The 25,000-nt window shown below is 38.9% G+C and overlaps 1 protein-coding gene and 1 long non-coding RNA gene across 2 annotated transcripts; one reads left to right on the forward strand and one right to left on the reverse strand.

Annotated features, from left to right (window-relative positions):
* Nucleotides 1-5: 5 nt before the first annotated feature.
* Nucleotides 6-8,960, forward strand: LOC129760531 (protein doublesex-like; the record flags this gene model as incomplete). Its single annotated transcript, XM_055758181.1, has 2 exons — nucleotides 6-63; nucleotides 7,431-8,960. Coding segments are annotated over 2 exons (858 nt in total), but the record flags the coding sequence as incomplete, so codon positions are not given.
* A 12,430-nt stretch (nucleotides 8,961-21,390) lies between these two features.
* On the reverse strand, nucleotides 21,391-24,972 carry LOC129760530 (uncharacterized). The gene is made up of 2 exons (XR_008740357.1): nucleotides 22,158-24,972; nucleotides 21,391-22,092 (listed from the first exon to the last, which is right to left on the reverse strand). It is a non-coding gene; the product is annotated as an uncharacterized LOC129760530 (long non-coding RNA).
* Nucleotides 24,973-25,000: the final 28 nt, after the last annotated feature.

Raw genomic sequence — 25,000 nt, forward strand, 5'->3', positions numbered from 1 at the left:
GTGGAACCGATGTGATGTCCCTGGTTGGTGGCGTTGGTGGAAAGAAGGACGATCTCGGTGATGGTAAGGATTGTTTTATTTTTCTTTAAGAGATTAGGTTCGTGAATTGTAACTGTCAATTCTAAATAGTAATTTGGAAATATTCACTTTTGTTTAGAAGATCAATTACTTGCATCTTGAATTGTCCGTTTTCCGACTCGGATGCAAGTTTGGATCCCTTATTTTAGGAAAGAAGCGGAAGGGAGATACCTACTTCACCTCATCCAAGGCCTTCCTGAAAAACACTTATCAGAAAAACGTGGAGAAATTGTTTTTCTGTTATTTGTTAGAAAGCAAGTGATTATTAGGGCACTGTGCTCGTGAATTACTGACAAAGGAAAGTGAGGTTACACCTAATACGAAAACTTCTATGTTTTAACCCCCTTTCCAAAATACCAAATGCAGAGTAAAGCATAAGGATCTTCAACGTTTCAAGAGAAGGTTCAACCTATAGCATTGGTTGTCAAAAATCGGACATGACTGATTTTCAATAAGCTATTTAGGTTCTTCCATTTTTATTGGTACCATTTTCATAACAACATTTATTTACATGATGTTCCTGATGAACAATAATTCACTCAATCCACGGCAGCCGTTCTTCAATTTCTCGGGCATCCTACATACCTCAGATCACGCTCCACTTGGTCTAACCACCTCACTCGTTGCGCCTCTGCTTGTCTCGTTCTTACCGGATTGGCAGCGAACGCCTGTTTGGCAGGACAGTTGTCCGGTATTCTCGCGGCATGTCCTGCCTAGCGTAACCATCCAGCCATCACCGCCTCCTGAATACTGTACTTCACCTGGTTTCCTGCACGCCACCAAAGATGATTCTTAACACTCATCGCTCGAATACTCCGAGTGTTCGCAGGTCCTTCTCAAGCAATATCCATATCTCGTGTCGTGAGCGTCATATACAGGTTAAACTTCGTGCGAGGGCTAAGTCTTCTCGACTGCAGTTGCTTGTGGAGCCCTTAGTAGACACAACTTCCGTTGATCATTCGCCGCCGGATCTCACTGTTGGTGTCATTGTCTGCGGTCACCAGTGAGCCGGAATAGACAAAGTCTTCGACTATCTCCAGCTCGTCGCCGTCGATCGTGACCGTGTTATCACTGGTCAAGCGGGTTCGGTTGGTTTCGGATCCTTCCTGCTTCGCGTTTCAGTTTGCGATAGATCTCCTCCATCGCCGCAGATGATCTGCCGACTATATCAATGTCATCGGCGAAGCAGATAAGTTGACTGGACCGAAAATCGTGCCCCGCACCGCTCGTCGAGTAACACGTTCTAACGCCACGTTGAACATCATGCAGGATAGTCCATCGCCTTGTCGAAGCCCCCTGCGCGATTCGAATGAACTCGACAATTCACCCAAAATCCGCACACAGCACAGCGTTCCATTCATCGTCGCCTTGATCAGCCTGGTTAGCATCCGGGAAAAGCCGTTCTCGTTCATGATTTTCCATAGATCGTCACGGTCGATCGTGTCGTATGCGGCTTTGAAGTCGATGAATGCGTAGGGTGCGTAGGGTACGTCGTTGACTACGCCGGCGATGTACCTTCCTGCATGTGCGCCGTTCAGGTGTTCATCGAAGTGCTGCTTCCACCTTTTGATCACCTCACGATTGTCCGTCAGGATGCCCCCGTCCTTATCCCGGCACATTTCGGATTGTGGCACGAAGCCCTTGCGGGATGCGTTGAGTTTCTGATAGAACTTTCGTGTTTTTTGGGAACGATACAGCTGCTCCAGCTCCTCGAGCTCCTCCTTCTCCAGGCGGCACTTTTTCTCCTGTCAGTGATTTTCCACATTTCGACGAGTTAGTTCCACATGCCCGAAGACGATCTACGCAGCAGCGTTGATGGCTGTCTTGATAGTATCCCAACAGTCCTCGAGAGGGGCTTCGTCAAGCTCGCCCAAGCTCGCGCTGCTTCGAGCTATCGCGCGTAGTCTGCCGTGACCTCAGGTTGCTTCAGTCGTGCGATATTTAACCGAGGCGGTCGTCGGTTTCGCATGCTGTTCACTACGGAGAGTTTTGGGCGCATATTCACCATCATCAGATAGTGGTCTGCTTTGATGTTGGCGCCTCGACAGGATCTGACGTCGATGATGTCCGAGAAGTGCCGGCTGTCTATCAAAACGTGGTCGATCTACTTGTGTGGGAGGCGGTGCTGGAAAAAGGTACTTTGTACGGCAAATCCTTTGGAGGCGACAAAATCTATGAGCCTTAAGCCGTTTTCGTTGATCAGCTGGTGCGCACTGAACCTTCCAATTGTCGGTTTGAATTCCTCCTCCTGGCCGACACCTGAGCGTTGAAATCCCCGATGACGATCTTGATATCATGTTTTGGACAGCGGTCGTACTCAGGTTCCAGCTGTGCGTAGAATTCATCTTTGTTGTCACCGGTACTTCCTAGGTGAGGGCTGTGCACGTTGATGAAGCTGATGTTGAACAAGCGGTCCTTGATCCTCAACCGGTACATTCGTGGGTTGATCGGCCACTACCCGATCACGCGCTTTCCCGTTACTAGAAAAGCTGTTCCAAGCTCATGTGTGTTGCCGCAGCTCTGGTAGATGGCACGACATTCGTACCGTGGAGCTCTTCCAGCATACCTCATGCAGCGTTACGATGTCGAATTTGCGGTTCTTCAATTCTTTGGAGAGCAAATGGGTACTGCCCACGAAATTTAGAGATCGGCAGTTGCATGTTCCAAAGGAACGGTTAGAATAGAATTATCGATTTAAAGAGATCTAAATAACTCGCTATTTTTCTCCTTGACCTCAGATATTTCGACAGTGAGTGCTTGAAGTCTTCTGGCGTTGCTCGTTTCGGTAGAAAAAAGCTTTTAGCTGTCCATTTCCCGGCCATTTTTTCGTTCTCGGGTATCGGGAAACTGTTTTCAACAATGATAAATTTAAAAAAGTCTAACGAACTATAAATATAACCTGAACATGAAGAACGCATTTATTCAATTATTGATCAATAAAAACAATATCTTTTTATTTGTTTGATTTATACAACTTTTATCGTTTTTCTGAATACTTTACAGAATTGTTCTTCATATGAAAAAAACGATGTCTTGGGCTTTTTTAAGACTCGCTTTCAAAGCCAGAGGGAAACAAGAACATGTAAAGGGTGATACGGTCTAAATTTGGTCAATATCACCTTGACGTATTTCTTTCAATTTTGCATTTAAAAAACCTGAACATCCCTGATTTTGAAGGTGTGTGTGTGTATGTGTGTGTGTGTAGCATGTTGCTCCTATTTTGATTTTGGAATTCACTCATCAGTTGTCAAAATGACGTCCGAGGAAGAAGGGCAGCGTATCAAAATTTTGCTCGCGCATCGCGAAAATCCGAGCTACTCGCACGCAAAGCTGGCAAAATTGCTAAAAGTTGCCAAATCAACCGTTACAAATGTAATTAAAGTGTTTGGGGAACGTTTGTCGACAGCCAGGAAATCTGGATCGGGAGGAAATCGAAAACCGGAAGCCGCTGAGACGACAAAGAGAGTTGCCGGTAGTTTCAAGCGAAACCCTAACCTCTCTCTCCGAGATGCCGTAAATAAGCTGGGTGTATCGTCTACAACCGTGCAAAAAACGAGCCGGACTATCGACTTACAAGAAGGTAGTGACTCCAAATCGCGATGATAAACAAAATACGACGGCCAAAGCGCGATCCCGGAGGCTGTACACGACGATGCTGACGAAGTTTGATTGCGTGGTAATGGACGACGAAACCTACGTCAAAGCCGACTACAAGCAGCTTCCGGGACAGGAGTTTTATACGGCAAAAGGAAAGGGAAAGGTAGCAGATATTTTCAAGCACATGAAACTGTCAAAGTTCGCGAAGAAACATCTGATTTGGCAAGCCATCTGTACCTGTGGCTTGAAAAGTAGCATTTTCATAGCTTCCGGGATTGTCAACCAAGAAATTTACGTGAAAGAGTGTTTGAATAAACGTCTACTGCCTTTCCTGAAGAAACACGGTTGTTCCGTACTGTTTTGGCCGGATTTGGCATCTTGCCATTACGGTAAAAAGGCCATGGGGTGGTACGCCGCCAACAACGTGCAGGTGGTTCCCAAGGACAAAAACCCTCCCAACACGCCAGAGCTCCGCCCAATTGAGAAATACTGGGCTATTGTCAAGCGGAACCTAAAGAAGACCAAAAAAACTGCTAAGGACGAGCAGCAGTACAAGGCAAACTGTCTTTCTGCGGCGAAGAAGGTGGACAAGGTGGCTGTACAAAATCTGATGGCAGGGGTTTAGCGTAAGGCCCAGCAATTCGGATTTGGAAAAGCGGAAGCCTAACTGAATATTTTTCCTGAATTTTATACTAATTAAACTTGAAAAAGAAATTAAATTTGATTTTTTCAAATAAACGATTTCACCGATTTACACGCGTTTCCCTTGACCAAATTTTGACCGTATCACCCTTTATGATTTTTACATTCGAGAAAACACAATCTGCGTACCTGCTGCTCGATTTTTCATATATTTTTTTCGAAGGGTTATGGGTTTTCGTTCATGGAAACACATATAATCTTTTTAAACTTATCTATTTGACAAAATAAAATTACACCAAATGGCAGCAAAATGTCTACTGCCTCAGGAATGCCCCATCAATTTTTGGACAAATCGCCCTCCTCTCAAGGTGCTGTTCGGTAAGATGTCAACAAAACCACGTGTGTTATTCTAAATTTTGGAGTGCAGTTTCCCATTAATTCAGACCGATTATCGAAATGATACATCGATCTTCCTCTTTGCTCAGTCCTAAATTATCATTGGGATGCATAATAATTACAACTTTCGATCGGGTTTGATTAAAAAACGGGCACTGAAAATCGAATCGGTTCACTAAATTTGTCGCCAAAAACAGCAAAAAAATTTGGTTGAAATTGATACAGTTCAAAATAAAGTCAAAAGTTTCAAAAATTTCAATTTGTTCATTGAGAAATGTTAACAAACCACATGTACATAAACTTTGAAAAAAAAAAGATATGTTTTTTCATTTTTTGTTTCCTTATATAATAACAGAATTAATTTATTTTCACTGTAAACTTTGTGTTGTTTTTGAGTCGATTTGATCCAATTGGAGCATCATTTGCCTACACTGGGGCGTTTAACATCCAATGATTTCAAAGGTTGCTTTTAAAGGCGTTTGTAAATAATCGAATATTTTCATAGTTTTTACAATAAAAAGTAATATTATTGACAGAATATGAGTAGAAGATATCAAAACGAAGCACATGTTGCAATGTATTCGGGTGTATAGCAGGTGCATATTCCCTCGAAATACCCTACAATTTCAAAAAGAACAATAACAATGGTTCCGGAGGCTATCAGGCTTTTCCAGAGAAATAATTTTATACATGTCGGGAATTCTCGGGAATAAAAATGTGATTCCCGGGAATCGGAAATTCCCGAATTTCTTAAATTAACGAGAATTTCCGAACGGGAATGTACAACTTGCAGCTTCCATGAATTGTCAGCCTTATTGAAAACTAGATATCATTTTTTTTTATTTTTCTCCATTATACTCTCGAAAAATTTCCGACTAGAAAACATCCAGGCGCCAGCTAAAAAAATCGTTTTGCAGTCCATTCCCTTTTTGTATTTCAGCTGTCCGTTTTTTCCATCACACGGTCTAATCGCCCTTTTTTTATATACTGGTGAACAACTTTTTAAACTAAGCAACATGAAATAATCGAATCGAAATGTTCGGATTGTGCTTGATCAAACATTTATAAGAGAATTTATATAGTTTTTTGTCCTAGAATCGATCATCCCACTTTTGTTCAAATTTTTGCTCCCGTTATTTTCCATACACGCTTAATCTTAAGTTACAAGACAATTTTGGGACAGCAAAATCATGCAGGAAAACAACTTTCAAATTGTCATGTAGGTTCGCATCTTATTGATGTTCTTCCTATTGATTTTTTTACCACGTACCGCCAGACCATATAACCTATTGTATGCGGCCCACGGACCCTCATGAGTTTGACACGCCAGTCTTAGAGTAAGAACGTACGGGATATTGCTAGGAAAACGTAACGCATTGGCTCTTTGACGTGAAGATATTCTCTTGTACACACTTAATATTTTCCCCTGTGGACGGGACGATTTCGTCCTATATTTCCAACAGCTTAAACTACAGGACAATTTCAGGGCAGAAAAACAGTTTTTTGGAAACATCTGCTAAATTAACCTGAAGAGTCAAACGATTTTCTCCTGTGAATTGCAGGGAGTTTTGCTACTCTCTTTTCCTGTGATGACAGGCTTTTTTTCGAGATTTGCGGATATCTGATGCGGTTTCCTTTTTCTCTGGTTTCAAATCAATTCTCAAGACTTTTTTTTTTGCTATTAATGAAAACATACATTTTCTTCACACATAAATCAATTAATTTTAATTTTTTAAGTATATGTAAAACATTTTTACACACAACATTATATAATTTAAAAAACCCTCGTTTTTCCTGATTTTGGACCGATCGGGTATTTGCGGGTGTTGTTGATCCGTTGAAGATGCCGCTGTTGGATGAAGGGCAATTGCATGAACTCTTGTGGTTGAGACTATTACTCTGAGTTTGCCGTACAGTACAGGCAACCAAGCGTACCGGAACAAAACTTTGTCGGCCAGGAAAGTTTGAGGCTACGGATGGACGGATGGGCGATTAGTATTTGTTTCAAATGTTTTTCGACGATCTGCCGCTCTGAAGATGAAAATCGTTGATTTGCTTCTTTGTTACAACACTTAACATCTTAACAACTGATTGAAAATCACATTAATTAAAATCTCGTTGCTGTCTGCACCCACACGGTAGAAAATGACAGAAAAAATCACTGTTTTTCCACGCGTCTGGAACAAATGAACTGTAACCGAGAAAAATCTCCCGTGATTCAGAAGAACACTGTCCTGAAATTACGGGGACACTTTAAGTTCCTGTGCTCTCGTAGAAAATTTGTCTCGGATTTCTGAAGCGTCCTGAGATTCGAGTGAGTTCTCATTCGATTTTCGTTTGAATTGAACAGATATTGAGAATCATGGTCCCGAGCAGGATAAATGCAATCTTAGTGTGTAGCACTCGACTAACTTCTTTACTACCTTCCGCTGTGTAAACGCCATTTTCTTGGTTAAAGTCTTCAAATTTGTCCACTTGTCATCGTCCCGGTCGTACATCAGCCTGGTCTAATGCAACCAAAGCATCCGGAAGACGCTCTCTTGAAGAAAAATCCATTATGTGACCTTTGCAATGTGCAATGCAATGTTTGCAATGAAACAAACGGAAATGTTAGATATTTGAGTCGCAGTTATCATTTTTAGACACCCTGTTAAAATATCAAACCTATTTAATGTCTCAATACATATTACTCCATTCATTTTTTATCTCTTTTCCAGGATCTCTAATGCAAACGGATCGCAACGGCAACTCCAAGAACCTGTCGCTTAGCCCCAAAACTCCTGGTGGAAGCCTAACATCACCGCCACTTCGATCTCTGCACATCTCCCCGCATCATCATCCACATCACCATCATCCGCATCACCATCAGTCGTACCAGCTTCCCTCGTCTCTGACATCTTCTTCGCATCATTCACATCACTCGAGCTCGCTCAATCTGGGCGGCAAGTATGATCTCTCGTCACTGAGTTCTGGGCTGGGCAATGGCGGTTCCGGCAGCATGGGAGGATCGGTTTCCGGTTTGGGTGGAACAGGAGGAAACGGTTCCGGAAGTATATCGTCCTCACACCAACAGATTGGGTCTCACAACTCATCATCGCATATCTACACAACGCCAACGTCGTCGAATCCTTCCCATCATTCGGTAGCCGGAAATAACTATATGCAGCATACCGGAAGTGGGTTGGGATCTTCACCTTTCGGTCAGATCAAAACGGAATCCAATCCGCTGGCAGCCTCAACTCCTACCTCCGGATCCGGGTCCAATGGTTACGGCGATTACATGAACAACTGCCTGCAGAGTGGCTATTTCGGAGGAACCTTCGGATCGCTGCACTCCCACCACAGTCCACATTCGGCAGCAGCAGCCGCAGCGGCAGTCGGAGGATCCGTCAATGGGGCACTTTCACATGGCCACCATCACCACCATCATCATCATCACAGCTCGGCGGCAGATCTTGCCGGCTATCATCACCAGCACAATGTCATTCAAGCGGCCAAACTGATGGCCTCGTCCTAATAGCTGTGTACGAGAAACAAATGTTATACGATTACAACAATGCATAAAGTGGTAATTACCTAAATAGTACTTATTCAGTGTTAAGTTCCTCGCTTTTACATAAGCTTGATTTGATTAGTTGACGAGACTTTGGAGCCATATTGTACATATTATATTCCAAATATCTCGGTATAGGCAAAAGACTTACTAACTGCTGTTAGAAAATTAATCTGTAAACCAATCGAATCGATGAATGACAAAAATGTATAACGATTTACTAAATCAACACTTTTACAACGAAAAAAATTGGTAAACTTTAAATGTAGATGGAGGTAATTGTAAGTGATTCCAACACTATTATCGTCAATAAACCGCTTATTGAAATGGGCTTTCGCAAGTTTCAATATCGTACTATTAGAAGATTAAGGACCTAAGCAACAAAACCTCTAAACGGTTTTATTTTTTTATATCCCTACGTAGGATCACAGACCCAGACGACAGATATTATAAATCAAATTGTAAATAAATTACCCAAATATTAAAAGGGCTGTACAATTAAAAAATGTTAAACGCGCATTTCTATAGAAAACAATCATCAAACGCAGCACAGCAGCTTCGCGCGTAGGCATTGGAATTTTAAGGTTATGAAATCCTATTTAATTTTAACTCATCTTGAAGGCACAACTGTAAGATATAAGATTTTTACTAGGCAAATAGACCATTTAAAAGCGAAATCTGAAATAAACATTGAAAAACACAATTTTCTTATTTTATTAAAGAACAATCTGTTTCCGTTGATTAATTTGAAAGAAAACAACCAATTGAGACCCTTGGAGTTGAAGAGGTAAAAGTGCATAAAAGCTTGTTTCGAGAAAAAGCACGTAACGTTCATTATGTTCTAGTAAGTTCCGTAGATATTTTTATGAACTTTTAAAATGAGTATGATTTCCTAAAATAAAAACAAATCATTTGACACCATGTAAAAAAAAAAACATTTCAAAGAAAAACACGTGTAAAAGGGTGATACGGTCAAAATTTGGTCAACATCAACTTGACGTAGGGGAAAAGTTCATATAACGCCCCATGTGGCTAATACGCGCCACCCTTGTTTTGAAGAATCTGAAACATTTTAAGCCTGCAAAATATTACCAATAGGTTTTAAATGCTGTGATTGGTCATGGCAAGTATGAATTTTTCCTCAAAAAACCTCTGTGTCGTGATAATTTCACAATTTAGGTTTTTCTTCATTTCGATCTAAATTTTAAAACACTTTCACTAAGGTGTCACCAAGCAGAGAAAAACGAATAAGACAATATTTTCTGACACATCGATAGAGGAGAATCTAAACAATGATTTTATGCTAAAAAATCATACTAAACTCGCTATGGTATGCTTTTTACGGGTATGTTCTATCACGGCCCATGCGCTCGTTATAACGCGCCAATCGTAGTAGGCTGAAAATAGCATTAATTTTTCAAAAAGGCCAATTTTCATTAAAAATGGACAAAAAGTCTAAAACCATATTTTGAGCGTTAATTAAGTCCAAAAATTCTACTTTTCTTTTTTATTATAATTTTGATTAGTCCATTTTGATTTTCTTTTCAGTCAAAGTGTCTGTAAGTATTGGTGTGTTTTCGGTCTTCGGCTGCTTTCGGGTGTGTTCGGCTGCTAGGCGCGTATTGGATACACAGCGGCGCGTATTTGCAACACAGTTTTGTTCTGTGGGTTTTAATATGCTTTTAAAAAATCAAGTTTTTGAAGCAACTATAGCAATTTGAGTTATAAAAAATCATAGGCATTTGTAGAAAACACTTTTCTTCAACGAATACACCCATTTTTACCACAATTTGTACGTGGAGTTCATAGGAAATCAGCGATTCGCTTAGGTGGCGCATAATAGGGCATGTTCCCCTATTTCTTTCAATTTTGCATTTAAAAAACCTGAACACCCCTCATTTTGAAGGTGTGTGTGTGTGTGAAGAATGTTGCTCCTATTTTGATTTTGGAATTCACTCTTCAGTTGTCAAAATGCCGTCCAAGGAAGAAGAGCAGCGTATCAAAATTTTGCTCGCGCATCACCAAAATCCGAGCTACTCGCACGCAAAGCTGGCAAAATCGCTAAAAGTTGCCAAATCAACCGTTACAAATGTAATTAAAATGTTTGGGAAACGTTTGTCGACAGCCAGGAAGGCTGGATCTGGGGTAAATCGAAAACCGGAAGCCACTGAGGCGACAAAGAGAGCTGCCGGTAGTTTCAAGCGAAACCCTAACCTCTCTCCGAGCTGCCGCAAATAAGCTGGGGTATCGTCAACAACCGTGCCATCGAGGACTATCGACTTACAAGAAGGTAGTGACTCCAAATCGCGATGATAAACAAAATACGACGGCCAAAGCGCTATCCCGGAGACTGTACACGACGATGCTGACGAAGTTTGACTGCGTGGTAATGGACGACGAAACCTATGTCAAAGCAGCTTCCGGGACAGGAGTTTTATACGGCAAAAGGAAGGGGAAAGGTAGCAGATATTTTCAAACACATTAAACTGTCAAAGTTTGCGAAGAAATATCTGGTTTGGCAAGCCATCTGTACCTGTGGCTTGAAAAGCAGCATTTTCATAGCTTCCGGGACTGTCAACCATGAAATTTACGTGAAATAGTGTTTGAATAAACGTCTTGTTCCGTACTGTTTTGGCCGGATTTGGCATCTTGCCATTACGGTAAAAAGGCCATGGAGTGGTACGCCGCCAACAACGTGCAGGTGGTTCCCAAGGACAAGAGCCCTCCCAACACGCCAGAGCTCCGCCCAATTGAGAAATACTGGGATATTGTCAAACGGAGCCTAAAGAAGACCAAAAAAACTGCTAAGGACGAGCAGCAGTTCAAGGCAAACTGGCTTTCTTCGGCGAAGAAGGTGGACAAGGTGGCTGTACAAAATTTGATGGCAGGGGTTAAGCGTAAGGCCCGGCAATTCGGATTTGGAAAAGCGAAAGCCTTACTGAATATTTTCCTGAATTTTATACTAATTAAACTTGAAAAAGAAATTTAATTTGATTTTTTAAATAAACGATTTCACCAATTTACACGCGTTTTCCCTTGACCAAATTTTGACCGTATCACGATTTAGAACGAAAAAGAAATAAAATTCAATTTTTATTGTGTTGTAAGGCCTCTAGTTTATTATGTTATGGAGGTTTTTGGTCCTTTGAAGATTGCAATGTGTGTTTTCTCTTATTTTATTCATGAATGTCATCTTGAAGCAAAACGTGTAAAAAAGAAAAAAAAATCATGATGATTGAATGACTGAAAAAAAATCAGTTTTAAAAACATCCAGTTGGTAGTTATTAAGTGTTCAACTGATTCTCGTGAACTGCACTGACTCAAATATTTTTATGGAAGACTAATTTGAACTAATTGAAAAGTTTTGCAAATTTGAGTAAGGAAAATCAATCATTTTTACGAACTTCAGTGGTCTATTTTATAGAAAAATCACTTAAAAATCCAACTTTTTTGTACCGATTTTGAAAAGCAAGAATTCTTCTAGAAAAACATGTTTCCAAAGTGGAAAATTTCCAACGGATTCTTCGAATTATCAACGACAAAGGCAAATTTTCTAGTACATTGACAGATTTTTCGTGATTTTGGCGTCACAGTCTTTACCAATACTAGAGCAAGGCTGCCTTGGCACTATCTTCTTTAAATATTCCTTGGTGCGAATCGTTATTAAAAAAAAATCACATTATTTCATCTGTCAATCATTTACATAAATCTTTTTCTCACCTTATTTTGTACGTTCTTGAATTATACGTTCACACATAAATATCAGCCGACAACTTTGCAATGTGACTACGTATACTTTACAAAATTTCATTTGCGCTTAAGCTGCATCCACACATAGACTGCAAAATAAAAGATTTTGATTTTTCAATCAAATCAGGTTTCATAATGTTCATGAGACTTGATAAATGCGAATTGACTTAAATCGAGTACATATATGAAAAACTTCAGGCACTTAACAGGTAAATAAAATCATGCCTTTTTCATAACCAATCTGGTCCCCGTTACAATAGGCATTTCGGGAGAAATATTTTTATACTTAAAAAAACATATATGTAAGTAAATTTCTTTTGGATATACATTTATATAAGGGTTTTCTAAATTTACTATCCACTACCGAGCCAGAACATTCTCGAGTCGAGAACGCAGAGCCGAAGCTGCTGGCTCAAACTGCAGAAATTAGTGCTAGAGAAATCAAAAATCCAAAAAACCGAAATATCAGGATTCGATTTTTATAGGTCAGGTAAATTACTTCTTTCCATAACGTTACCGTCTGTAATAACTTTCATTTTTCTGGAAAAGAACTTATTATTAAAACAGAGAATCAACGAAACAAGTTCCTTGATTTTTCTCATTGTTTTTTTTTAATTCCACAATTCCACATCCACATGCTTTGATAGTAATATTTGTATTTTCGTTTGGTTTTCAAAAGACGTAAAGCTATGATCATTTAGTACCCGGGGACCTTAATCTCGGCGATAACTACGCTAGTAGAGCTCGGATATGCAAAAATTGCCTACTCCTGAAAAGGTTTCAACCAGATTCCAATTGGCTTTTCCAGGTAAGTTTGTGTAAAATATCATGATTTTGCAAAAGTTTTGCTTCTCTGGTAAACATAATAGATCAGTATATGACTGAAAAAAATGTGCAAAGATGAAAAAAGGTTTTATGATAAAATAATGGTATTTCTTTAAATCAACGGTATTTTTTTTACATTACATATTAAATAACATCTTCATTTCTTCCATGGAAATTTTTTCGATCAAATGAATAGTTTTTAAAATACACACGTTCGTAACTGCCCGGTTTCTAAATGATCATAGTCTTATTAATACATATTTTGCGAACGATTTGTCTACCGTATTTTGTTTATTTCACCGGTGGGCAGTTTTTCTACCTTGTAGAATTAAAGTCAGGCCTATTTATAAGTCAGCTAGGCGAACCAGTCAGAAACATTGACTCTTCTAACACTTCCTCTATTCATATTTTCGGATTGAGCTTGAAAAAACCTCTCACATTTTTCTCGGTAATCTTCTATTCAAATTTTAGCTCACTATTGGGTCCTCTTGAACTTCTCAAACGATTTACCATGTGAACTTTGGTGGAATAGATTATTTCTAGCTGATTTTGGGTCTCCCACTGGACCTTTCTGGATTTTTCTAGATTCTGCCCAAAAAGTTTTGTCAATGAAATTCAGTATTGAACGTTATCTCAAAAACCACTTGACAGATTGTCACCAAATTTTGTACACATTACTAGGTAGCCACTGAAAATTTCATCAATTTCCATCCATGTATCAAAAGTTATTCACAAAACGAAGTGTTGCATTTTTTTTTTTAGAGATGTACCGAATATTCGGTCGGCCGAATATCTTAAAAAATCCGTTAAGTCGAATATTCGGCACACCGAATAGTTGAGCTAAGTATTCGGCCGAATAGGCCGAATATTTATCATTAAAATTTAAACAAAAACAGATTTGACAGATTTTTCAAATGATTTTGGATAATTTATGAAATATCCTAAAGTAATGTCGAAAGAGCTACACAATCATCAAAAACTTATAGTTTAGCAAAACATCATAGGAATATCTGTATACCTTTCACTGTAGATCGTACAGGAGAATGCTGACGAATATCCCTTTATATTTTGATTATCGTTTATTCCAGATGTTTCTTGATATATCCAGGCTTGCCCATAAATCCAATATTGTTAAATCTGACTGGGATGCCCAGATATTGCCTTAAACTTTCCGGATCTTACCCGTGTTTATTCAGATTATTTGCTAAATCAAACAAAAAACTGAAATTTCTCTTTGAAAATTTAAAGATTTTGTATTCATAAACGATTTTAAAAAAATTTAAAGCTGAATGTAAATTTTTGTTTAATCCTTTGATACGATTTTTACACTGCTGCAGCTGTGATTCAATGAAAACTTTAAATTTCATGTTTTTTCTTTCTTTTTCCTCTTGTATTTTTAAGAATTTATCTTTGACTTCGTTCAGATTTGCTTTTTTTTTTTTTCAAAAATCGTCATAAATTTCCCGACCATATGGATACGTTGTTTTAACAACATTTCTGAAAATATCTTTCTTAAGTTCAATTTTCATCTAATTCGTTATCAAATATGCAATTTCAAATTGGCACCTGTTTCGACCTGTTTTTGTCTCAGAATTCACAGGAACCCAATCTTCTTGTTGATAAACGCCCTAGAAGCGACAAATCATCTGATGTTCTTCCTGGTTGTAGATAATCGACACAAAATACTAGGGGCATTAAAATGGAAGAAACAGAAGGAAATTGGAATAATCGCCTTTGTTTTTTCATTGAAAAACTCAAAAGAATATTCGTCCGAATATTCGGCCGAGTAGTTGAACAGGTCAATATTCTGTATTTGGCCGTTCGCCGAATACCTACCACTATTCGGTGCAGTTCTAATTTTTTTTCGAATACACTCCTTAAATATCTTAAAAACGCGTAAATTTTAAATTTTGAAAAAAAAGTCAGATAGTATTTTTCACAGACAGCAAAATGCTGTCAAAATATTGAATTTCCGATTCATTTTTCTTCGGTTGAGTTAGCTTGAGAGCGCGTCGTTTCAGCTTGGGTTAACGTTTTTAATCGAACAATTTTGCGAAAATTTCTGAAAAGTTTTGGAAATCGGTTATCAAGTGAATAAGTCGGAAGAGAGACTGGAGTTAAGTGTTTTTACGGTGAAATCTGTTTTCAAAAACAGTTAATTTGCGAAAAAGGACGCTGAAAGATAAAGTGAAGTGAGGTTAGGTGTTCCGCGATGAGCGAGTTGGAGCCGGGAGAGGGCACCTCTCCTAGAGCTCAAAAGGAAAACGAAAAAGATCATGCTCTTGGAAATAAGAAAACCCCAGAAGATTATCAAAACACCCACATGGACTGTGGTCCGTACCGGGTTTATGTAGAGCTCAGAAAGGAGAAGGATGAAGCTAAAATCAACAAATTTGCGCTGGGATCGATGCTGCGATCGATGGATACGTTCAGACGTTATGTTACGGATATGAAATACGCCGGCAGAAAAAAAATCTTGGTCTTCCTGAGTACTTTTCCCCGGGCCAACCAACTGGTGAAATTTTTGAACGAACCAGACCAACCTTACAAGGCATACATCCCCAAACATCTGGTGTGTATCACAGGCGTCTTGGCAGGGATTCCAGAAACGATCTCAGAACAAGAAATAATGAGTGATATTGAATGTGAAATTCCAGTTGTAGAGGTCAAAAGGCTGACCAGATTTCAGGATAAAAAGAAAATTCCTTCGAACCGAATAAGTATAACATTCCGAGCAAACGCACTCCCAGATCGCGTCAAGCTTTTTTGCTGTTCAGCACGGGTGAGACCTTTCGTGCAAAAAGTGGTGATTTGCCTAAATTGCCTTAGAATGAACCACCGTACGGACAACTGCAAAAGTGTTAGACGTTGCCAGAACTGCAGCGAAAAACACGAAAATGAAAACGAATTTCGGAATTGCCAACGACAAATGAAGTGTGCTATATGTGGAAGCGACCGCCTTAATGCGCTAAACCAAGATTGTCCTGAGGTCAAACGACAGGAACGGATTAAATCGTTGATGTCAAAACGAAATGTAACATTTGCCAAAGCTGGTGAGCAAATACCGAGAAACAGCTCGAATATGTACGAGATACTGAACACTGTGGACGAATTTCCAAGCATCGAAGAAGCCTACGGAAGTGTTGCCGGAAGTAGTTCAACGCTGACGGAACAATGGGCACGAGCCAACTTTGAAAGAAAGCCGATTCGACCAGCGGTGAACATCGGAAAGTCTAGTGACGTTTCACTACAACATGGAGTCAAGCGCAGGAAACAGGATGAAATCCAGGTCTCCCAGATAGCATCAAGACGTAACGCAATCATCGAAACAACAAATACATCACATCGTAACGGAACAGCTTTAGAGAACCCTCATCGTGTGGAAGACAACGAACGATTTGAAAAGGCTATTCAACAGATAAGTAACAAAATAAGAAATGAGCAGCAGAACACGTTGATGAGATTTTATACCGACTTCATTACCCAAGTCGGAGTTGACGAAAACGCTCGAGCACAGTTCAAACTTTGCACTAAGAAGTATTTTGATCTGGCAAGTGAAGTAATAAACAGGTAAGCTCCCCCTTAGCTCTAACCAGTTAAACTCAATTACAAAAATTGCTAAAAATCTAAAAATTTTCCAATGTAATGTTCAAAGCTTAGGCAAAAACAAAAGCGAAATCCATCGTAATATGACAGGTGGAAATTATTATATCGGCTTACTATCGGAAACGTGGATTGATCCACTTCTAGAAAATACTAATAAATACAAGATTGCAGGATATCATCTCATATCTAATTCTCGACAAGATGCATATGGTGGTGCCAGCATTTTACTAAAGAAAAATTACAGCTATACTGAAATTAAAATTCCCAACTTAACTGAGAAAACGCAGATTGTATCGATTTACATACTCACGTTGAAATTGCTTATTGTATCCGTATATATCAGTCCCTCGATAGATTTTAACGATTTCAAAGAAGACATCACACGTTTATTTGATAAAATAGAACCTTTCAAACAAATACTCTTGGGTGGTGACTTAAATTCACATCACGAAGACTGGGGTAACAGCCACTCGGACAGAAAAGGAAAATTTCTCCTCGAAAAAGTCAGTGACACAAACTGTACTATCCTCAATGATGGGTCACCGACGTTTATCCCTGTTATGCTAAACAAACAACCATCTGCGGTTGATTTGAGCATTTGCCTTTTGGATTTAAACAGTCAACCGAAATGGAACGTCTTAGCAAAAGGAGTAGGTGGAAGTCATCACATGGCAATTGAGATCATTATTCAAGCTCAAAAACCACGTGAAGCTCGTTACATCTATAATAAGAGTAGTATTATGAAAGAGATAGAAGAGCTTGAAAACTATGAAATATCGAGTATATCTGATCTTAAGGAAAAAGTTTCGAAAATAAAACAGAAGAATAGAAGGAAAGATAATAAAATTCCGAAATACTGGTGGACAAAAGATGTAGAAGCTTGGAAAGAAAAACCAGAAGCGCGAAAACAATTTAATAAACAATCTAGTTTGGAAAACTTGTTGAAGTTCAAACAAAAGGCTGCGGTATTTCAAAAACGAAAACGGGAAGATATAAAAACAAAATTTGAAGAGTTTTCAGATGAGATAGGGCCATTTACTAGCTCTAAGGAACTTTGGTTCAAGATAGGACGACTGACAGGAAAAAGAGTGAATCAAATTGAAAATAACACGCTCTTGGACGACAACTTGGCAGTGAATAGTTTTCTGGATAAACATTTTGGACCCCACGAACATCATCAGTGGTTAGATCCTCATCCTATCGCTACTAATACACTTATTAATTACGACAAATGGTGTAGGATACTTCAGTCTAAAAAATCTACTTCTGCTCCTGGGGAAGATGGTCTGTCTTACGAAATTTTACGCAAGCTTAATCATAGTGTAGTAGCAATCATCATCGAAGAGTTGAACCAAATGTGGATGCGAGGGTACCCCAGTGATGAGCTCAAAACAATCAAAGTGGTAGCAATCCCTAGACCAGGGAATGATCAAAGTAGTCCCGAAGGAAAACGTCCTATTTCGCTAGTACCAACTCTGACAAAAATTATGAATTCAGCAGTTCTTTCTGATCTACAGTCCCACCTAGATACCAATCAAATTTTACCTATCACCTCTTTTGGATTTCGGAAGAACATATCCACAAACACCGCAATCTGTTTTGTTGTAAATGAACTTAAGAGAAATCGTAGACAAAATAATATTTCAACTCTGATCTGTATTGATCTTTCGAACGCATTCAATGCGGTTCGAACAGACATGTTAACGAACACGCTCAGCAAGATTAGCGTACCGCCAGCTATAATAACGTGGATCAATTCGTTTTTGGTTGATCGAAAAATAAACTACCACACTAGAACAGAAGTGTCGACAAGAAGAATAAGCAATGGCCTACCTCAAGGCGATGTTCTCTCTCCCACGTTGTTCAACGTTTATACCACGGAGCTACACAATATTAATATCGAAGGTGTTACTCTTGTCCAATACGCAGATGACTTCGAAATCATTGTGACGGCAAAGAGTTGGGAGGCTTTAGAAAGTAAACCTCAAGATTTTCTCAACTTATTCGTCGAGACTTGTGAGCGGCTGAATCTCAGCATCAATTCCCAAAAATCTAAAGTGATGGTAATTAGTCGTAGTAAAAGGCCATTCAATATCTTTGCTAACAATACAAAACTCGAAGTTGTAAATAAGCATCTATACCTGGGAGTATACCTTGACAGATCACTTACTTTTGGGGCCCATATAAAAACTATACGCACAAAAATTAATGACCGACAAAATATGCAAAGGTGTTGGGTGGTACTAAATCAGGCTCCCATCCTCAAGTCATGGCTAAACTATACCCAGCTCTAAACAGAAGTGTGTTGGAATACGGATGTGTGGTGCATAATAACGCTTCCACTACAACAAGAAAAATTTTAGAGGTCGTTAATAATCAGTGTTTAAGGAAAATAACAGGAAACACAAGATCAACACCGCTGAATGCGCTAACAGCCTTAAGTGGGCAGGAGCCTTTACACCTCCGACAAGAAATGGTAGCTGCGAAAGAAATTTCCAGATGCTTCCACCGCAACAACATCGTTTCACAACAATTAAGTATGTTATACAATGAACAAATAGAAGATCCTGATATATATTCTTACATGGAAAAGGTGTTCATGGCAAACAAGGATTTGTTCGGCAGAATTACACCTTTAGTGAAGATAAACCCCCATGTGAATGTCACAATAAATAAACACCTGAATGAGGATATGATCATCAAAGCCAATACCAGTTCCAAAATACTTAAGCAAATGACCTTAGAGGTTATGCATGGAAAATTCAAAAATCGTGGAAAAATTTTCACTGACGCTTCAAAAGAATCAAACCAATGTGGTATAGGCGTGTACGTAGAGTACTCCAACAAAAGATTCTATTTTCATCTAAAACAAGAGTGTTCTATCACGACGGCTGAACTGATGGCAATATGGTACGCCATGAAAATTATAGAGGAAGAAGAATATTTGTATTTTGTCATTTACACGGATTCGAGATCATCTTGTCAAATATTAGACAGAGCTAGAAAGACAGGAGAAGGCGAAAGCATACTTGCAGAAATTTTGAATTTGGCTGAGGGATGGGGCACGGCGTTCCAATGGGTTCCAAGTCATGTGCAGATAAACGGAAATGAAATCGCCGACGGATTGGCAAAAATGGGACTGCATCGAGAGGCCCCCTTCTACGAGACAAAAATGCTACTTAAAGACGTTTACAACCACTTTCAAATCGCACTTCTTTCAAAAACACAACAATGGTACTTAACAGAGTCAAATAGAAAAGGGAAGCAATATTTTGCAATCCAATCAGTCTGGCCCAAGCAAGTGTGGTACACAAATCAGCAATTCAAAGGAAGAGAGGTTTGCCTTTTAAATCGCTTAATGACTGGTCACGATTACTCCAGATATTGGTTGACCAAATGGCGGATTGAAAATAGCTCCGAATGTGAGATTTGTAAAGAAGAGGAAACGGCCGAACATGTCATATTACACTGCTCGAGATACACAGCCATCAGGGATAGTTTCTCTTTCGCTGGAAAATTTCAGAATTGGATTGAGTTGTTCAAAACTGGTAATGTTGAGTTTTATAGGGAGGTAGCAAATTACTTGAAAAAAGCTAAAGTAGACCTGTAATATAAATACAAATTTAAGACCGATCACTCAATGAATGTGCGAAAATTGGGCATATAGTCACAGTCACTGGCCCAACCTTTTAGGAGCTGTTGCAGTTCCTACAAAGAAAGAAGAAGAATAAGAATGTCCGATTACTAGTAAAGCGATTGAGCTATTGCGATTTTTTTCTTGCGCTAGAATTTGCACACAAAAACTTCGGCATTCTCGAATTTCGCCCTACGATTTCGTATTTTTTCTCTCTAAAATAATTATGGATAAAATTCAACAAATTTAGTCAAATTTCTTACAAGCAAATTTCATAACAATTTCTACTTCCCACGAAAAAATTTTATCATCGGGATTTTGTCTTCGAAACTCCACAGGAAAGATTCGAATCAAACCAAACGTAGACTGTAGCTGGCAAGCAAGTAGCATGTATGGGATGAACCAGATAAAAGGATATGCTGACCGTGCAACAAATGCAAATAAAAACCTGGTTACCTTCTAAGACTTGTGAGATCCAGCTACGAGATATCAGCGGATGCCGTGCCTACTATGGACTCCACAAGCAATCGCGGTCAAGAAGACTTAGCCCTCGCACGAAGGGTATCCTGTACATGACGCTCGCTCATTAGACGGGTTGTTCTCTACGGGTACGAGGCATGGATATTGCTCGAAAGCGACCTGCGCACACTCGGAGTATTCGAGCGAAGAATGTTAAGAACCATCTTTGGCGGCGTGCAGGAGAACGGAGTATGGAGGCGAAAGATGAACCACTAGTTCGCGTGACTCTACGGCGAACCCAGTATTCAGGAGGTGGTGAAGGCTGATCGGATACTGGGCTGGGCAGGACATGCCGCGAGAATGCCGGACAACTGTCCTGCAAAACAGGTGTTCGCTGTCAATCCGGTAGGAACGAGTCGAGCAGAGGCGCAACGAGCGAGGTGGTTAGACCAAGTGAAGCGTGATCTGGCGAATGTGGGATATCCAAGAAATTGGAGAACGGTTGCTATGGACCGAGTGAATTTTAGGAATTATGTTCGTCAAGTTTTTTTTTTTGGGATTTTAAACCAATTGGTTTATTCATCCCCGATGTCCGTCAAGTTTTGTTCCGAGATGGTATAGGTATCATGAAAGGAATATATATATCAACCTTCGTAGACTTGTCTGTACAATCCTGTGAGATGCTGAAGAAAATTTAACACCTGTTTCGGTAGAAAACTTAGGTAAAATCCTTTGGATTTTAAAATTTAATCGTCGTTTGTGTTTGCTGAAAAGCCTTTTCAATTTTTTCGGGTTGCACAATGAAAATTCTAGGTACCGGTGGGTATTTCTTTCCAATAAATTTCACCTGTTCTATTTTATATAAATGGTTTTTATTCAGATAAACTCTGGGTAATATCACTCAACAGTTTTTATATCATTCTCATGAGGGGCAAAGTAAGCAGTTAAAATTAATGAACAAACGTAAATTCGTACGCTTCGAGAGAAGAATGGCACTGTTTGAGCCATCCTCTTACTGTAGAGTGCCGAATGACTGATTGATGTGTGTGCTTGCTAGTAGTTGAGTTTCATAGAATACATGTACAATATGTACTACGTCATTTGAAAGCCTAATCTATATCATTCGTTTCCCGTGTTGCTCAATATGTTAGGAATTGTATCGAGAAATACGTTGGGAAATAGCGTAATACAAAAAACGTTCATCCCTCGAGGTGTGTTTGTCTTTTGAACAGTGTATCCATTAGGAATTGAAACTTGAACAATCCGATTGCTTGGGAGGACACAATCTTTAAGGGAATTCTCATGTAAAGAAAACAGGAAATCTAACACGAACACACGCCGCAGATATCACGCAATTGCAAAACTTCTCTAAGATACTAATACGTCTCCTGAAGTAGGTACGTTGTAGCGATTGTCGATCGCAATCGTTTCGGATCAGATAGCCTGAATCAGCTTCCTGATTTTCGTTGGGTCCTCATTGTCGCTGTCTTTCTCACCGGCGCAACCCAGCCGTTGACCCATCCGAACGACCTGACCCGTTTCAAGGTTGAACCTGAAAGAATGGATAGTTTTTAGAAGGTAACATGTTTGATTAGAATAAATTAAAAAGGATCATACTTGAAATCTCGTGGAGCCTCGAATATCAGCACTATGGTGCTGCCCATGTTGAACTGTCCCAACAGTTCGCCCTTGCTGAGGAATGTATCCTGCGGAAGGCTCAGCTCGTCGTACTCTTTACAGCGATGGGTGCCAACCTCCAGGCCGACCCATTTGTTGGTTTTCAGCTTATCGTCAATGTAGATCTGAACGGATCCCACATTGGTAGCCCCTAGAAGATAAATAAGAAATTGTATGGTGAACGATTATATTCTTCATTCTAGAGAATCAGAGTGTTCTTCCTAAAAATTCCCGACTATTTCAAGCCGAGATACGATATTTTAGTGCTATAAATGCCTCACTCGGCCCAAATTTGTATGGGAAATTTGAAACCTGTAAAATATATGCACTGCTTTCTAAAATTTATCCTAGGCCTAGTGCAAGATCTCATGCCAAATTTGGGCCAGATCGGATCACGACTTCAAAAATGGGCTTACTGTTTTATGGGTGGTATTCATCACTGTTAATGAGCCGAGCGGTCGAACATATTAACACCTCATTAACAGTGATGAACAATCTTAAAAAAGTTAACCCATTTTGGTAGCTCTCATGACATTACATGGTGCCATTGAACTTTTATTTTTTTTTGAATTGATCCTTTATGAAATGGAACCCACGTTGACAGTAAGTATGTCCTTAACGCAAAATGTACGGTGGGTTCAGTTTTTGATAGGTGATTTATAGAATTTTACAAACCAATAATTTCACGTAGTGGCTCCAGAGAGTTGGGAATGTCAACCGAACAAATATTTTGATTTGGTACCACAAAAGGCAAAAAAAATGAAATATTGGCTAAGAAATTGTTTATCCATTCTATCTTGATATCAGTTGTATTTTTTTCTGATAGCAGTAAAAGGTTTAGTCTTTTGCAAGCGAATAGTAAATTGCCAAATTTTACACACTGCCTTAAAAAAATGTTAGGCCACGAATGCATATACTGAGGATGTTAAATTCCGTGTCACAGGATGATGAAACATGTAACAGGTCCGAAAATTGTACGAAAATGAAAGTTTCAATCAACGCAAAAACCACCGAAGAAGTTTCTCCATAAACCAAGCGTCTCCATCAAAAATTGCACGGCCAGGTTGGAATTTGGAAAGAGCTTAAAGTAGTTGAGCTTAACATAGGCTTGGCATATACTTTAAAAAAAAACGGTACATTTGAGAAACTTTTGAAAAATCTTATACCATCAGCCAAAGTTGTTAATAGAAAGAACACTAAGGTTTTTTACGTCGATTAAGTTTGTTAAGTTTTGTCTTACATGACATCTTATTACAAGGTTTTTTTCGCCATAAGCACGTTTGTTTTACACGGTTCCCGAGAATGAACACGTTTTGTGAGGGACAATATTTTAAGTCCTGCATGCCATTTAGACCCCAGGATTTAAGAAATTAAAAAATGACCTCAAATCGACTCAGTTTAATGTTCAAGCAGGTGCCAGCAGGTGGACACATATACACGGATGCCGGAATACTGGCAAGTAAACTAGCCCACCTGATTGACTCGTTCTTCCAAAATGTACCCTTAATCAGTGGTCGGCCACCTTTTGAGTCGGAAGAGCCAAAATATTCAAAATATCAGAGTTTAAAAGAGCCACATTAAAGATTTATTGTTTTTGTTTATAATAAAAAAAAAACAAAACCAAATAAATGAATGATCAATGAACATCAGTTTTACAGAAATAACTTTAAAATCATTAGTTTTTTTTATAGTTTTTTTTTGTCTTTATTAGAGAGATTTTCAGCCTTTGGCTGGTTCGTCTCTATTTTAGTTTTTTTATTTTTATTCTAATTTGTGGATTTATGTTATTAAAATCTGTCCTTTTCTTTCATCTAAGTTTATCAGCAGATATTTAATTGTATTTAAGATTTTCAAAAAACCTTATATTATTATTTTTATGAAACTTGCTAAAAAAATTTCGTTTTGGACGCATAGTTTTACAATACAACTTGTTTTTTTTAGTTAGATTTGAGAATGGGAATGAGAATAAACCCGGGCAAAATCCGGGCTCCTCCAATGGAATGAATGTCATGTATTTATTCACTATCTAACCCATAAGTTATTGAGTAAGCTTTCCAGATATTTTTTCTGTACTTATCTAGACCGTGCAAGTCCGGGTATTAGGTTTAAAAATTTTAAACTCTAAAACGGGTCATATTTGTTTATTATCTTGATATCGTCTGACAAAGGTGGGTGTCTGAATGAATAAAACTTAAATCTAGGTTTACATAAATTGTTTGCTAGTTTCTTAATCGTTCACTCATGCTATGCTCAATCCGTTGTTTGAAAGTTGCAATGGACACATTGAAATTGAATAGAGTATTTCCTGAGACAGGTTGTGGTAGGGTAGCTTTTTGTTTTTGTTTTGAAAAATGTAAACAACAACTGGTCGCCATTTTGATCTTTGATGATAAGCACTGTTCAATGCTTTCTTTTAAAAACTTCTTTAATTAAAAGCATCAACATACCTTTATGTCTTAACTTGTTATGAATTTACAAAACATTCAATAAAGAATTTATGTTCTCCTCACCAAGGTGCGCTTCCAAAACCACTACAATTTCATTGTCAATTTTATTTCGTTTCTATCTGGTCATTGAGCATGCGTAATGTTGTTGTTATATTTACCCTATCACGATATGCCGAGAAAATGTAAACATGAGAAATCAGCTGTTAGTCTGACAAGTGGGGAAATGCCTTCTGGGGTATAGAGTTGTTTTTGACATTTCTTACGCACACTTGCTGAACGTGTACAGATGAGACAGGACAATTAACCTCGAAAACTCTCGGTACAAAAAAAACGGGT

This window comes from Uranotaenia lowii, unplaced genomic scaffold, assembly GCF_029784155.1.
Source record: "Uranotaenia lowii strain MFRU-FL unplaced genomic scaffold, ASM2978415v1 HiC_scaffold_646, whole genome shotgun sequence".
Lineage (NCBI taxonomy): Eukaryota > Metazoa > Arthropoda > Insecta > Diptera > Culicidae > Uranotaenia > Uranotaenia lowii.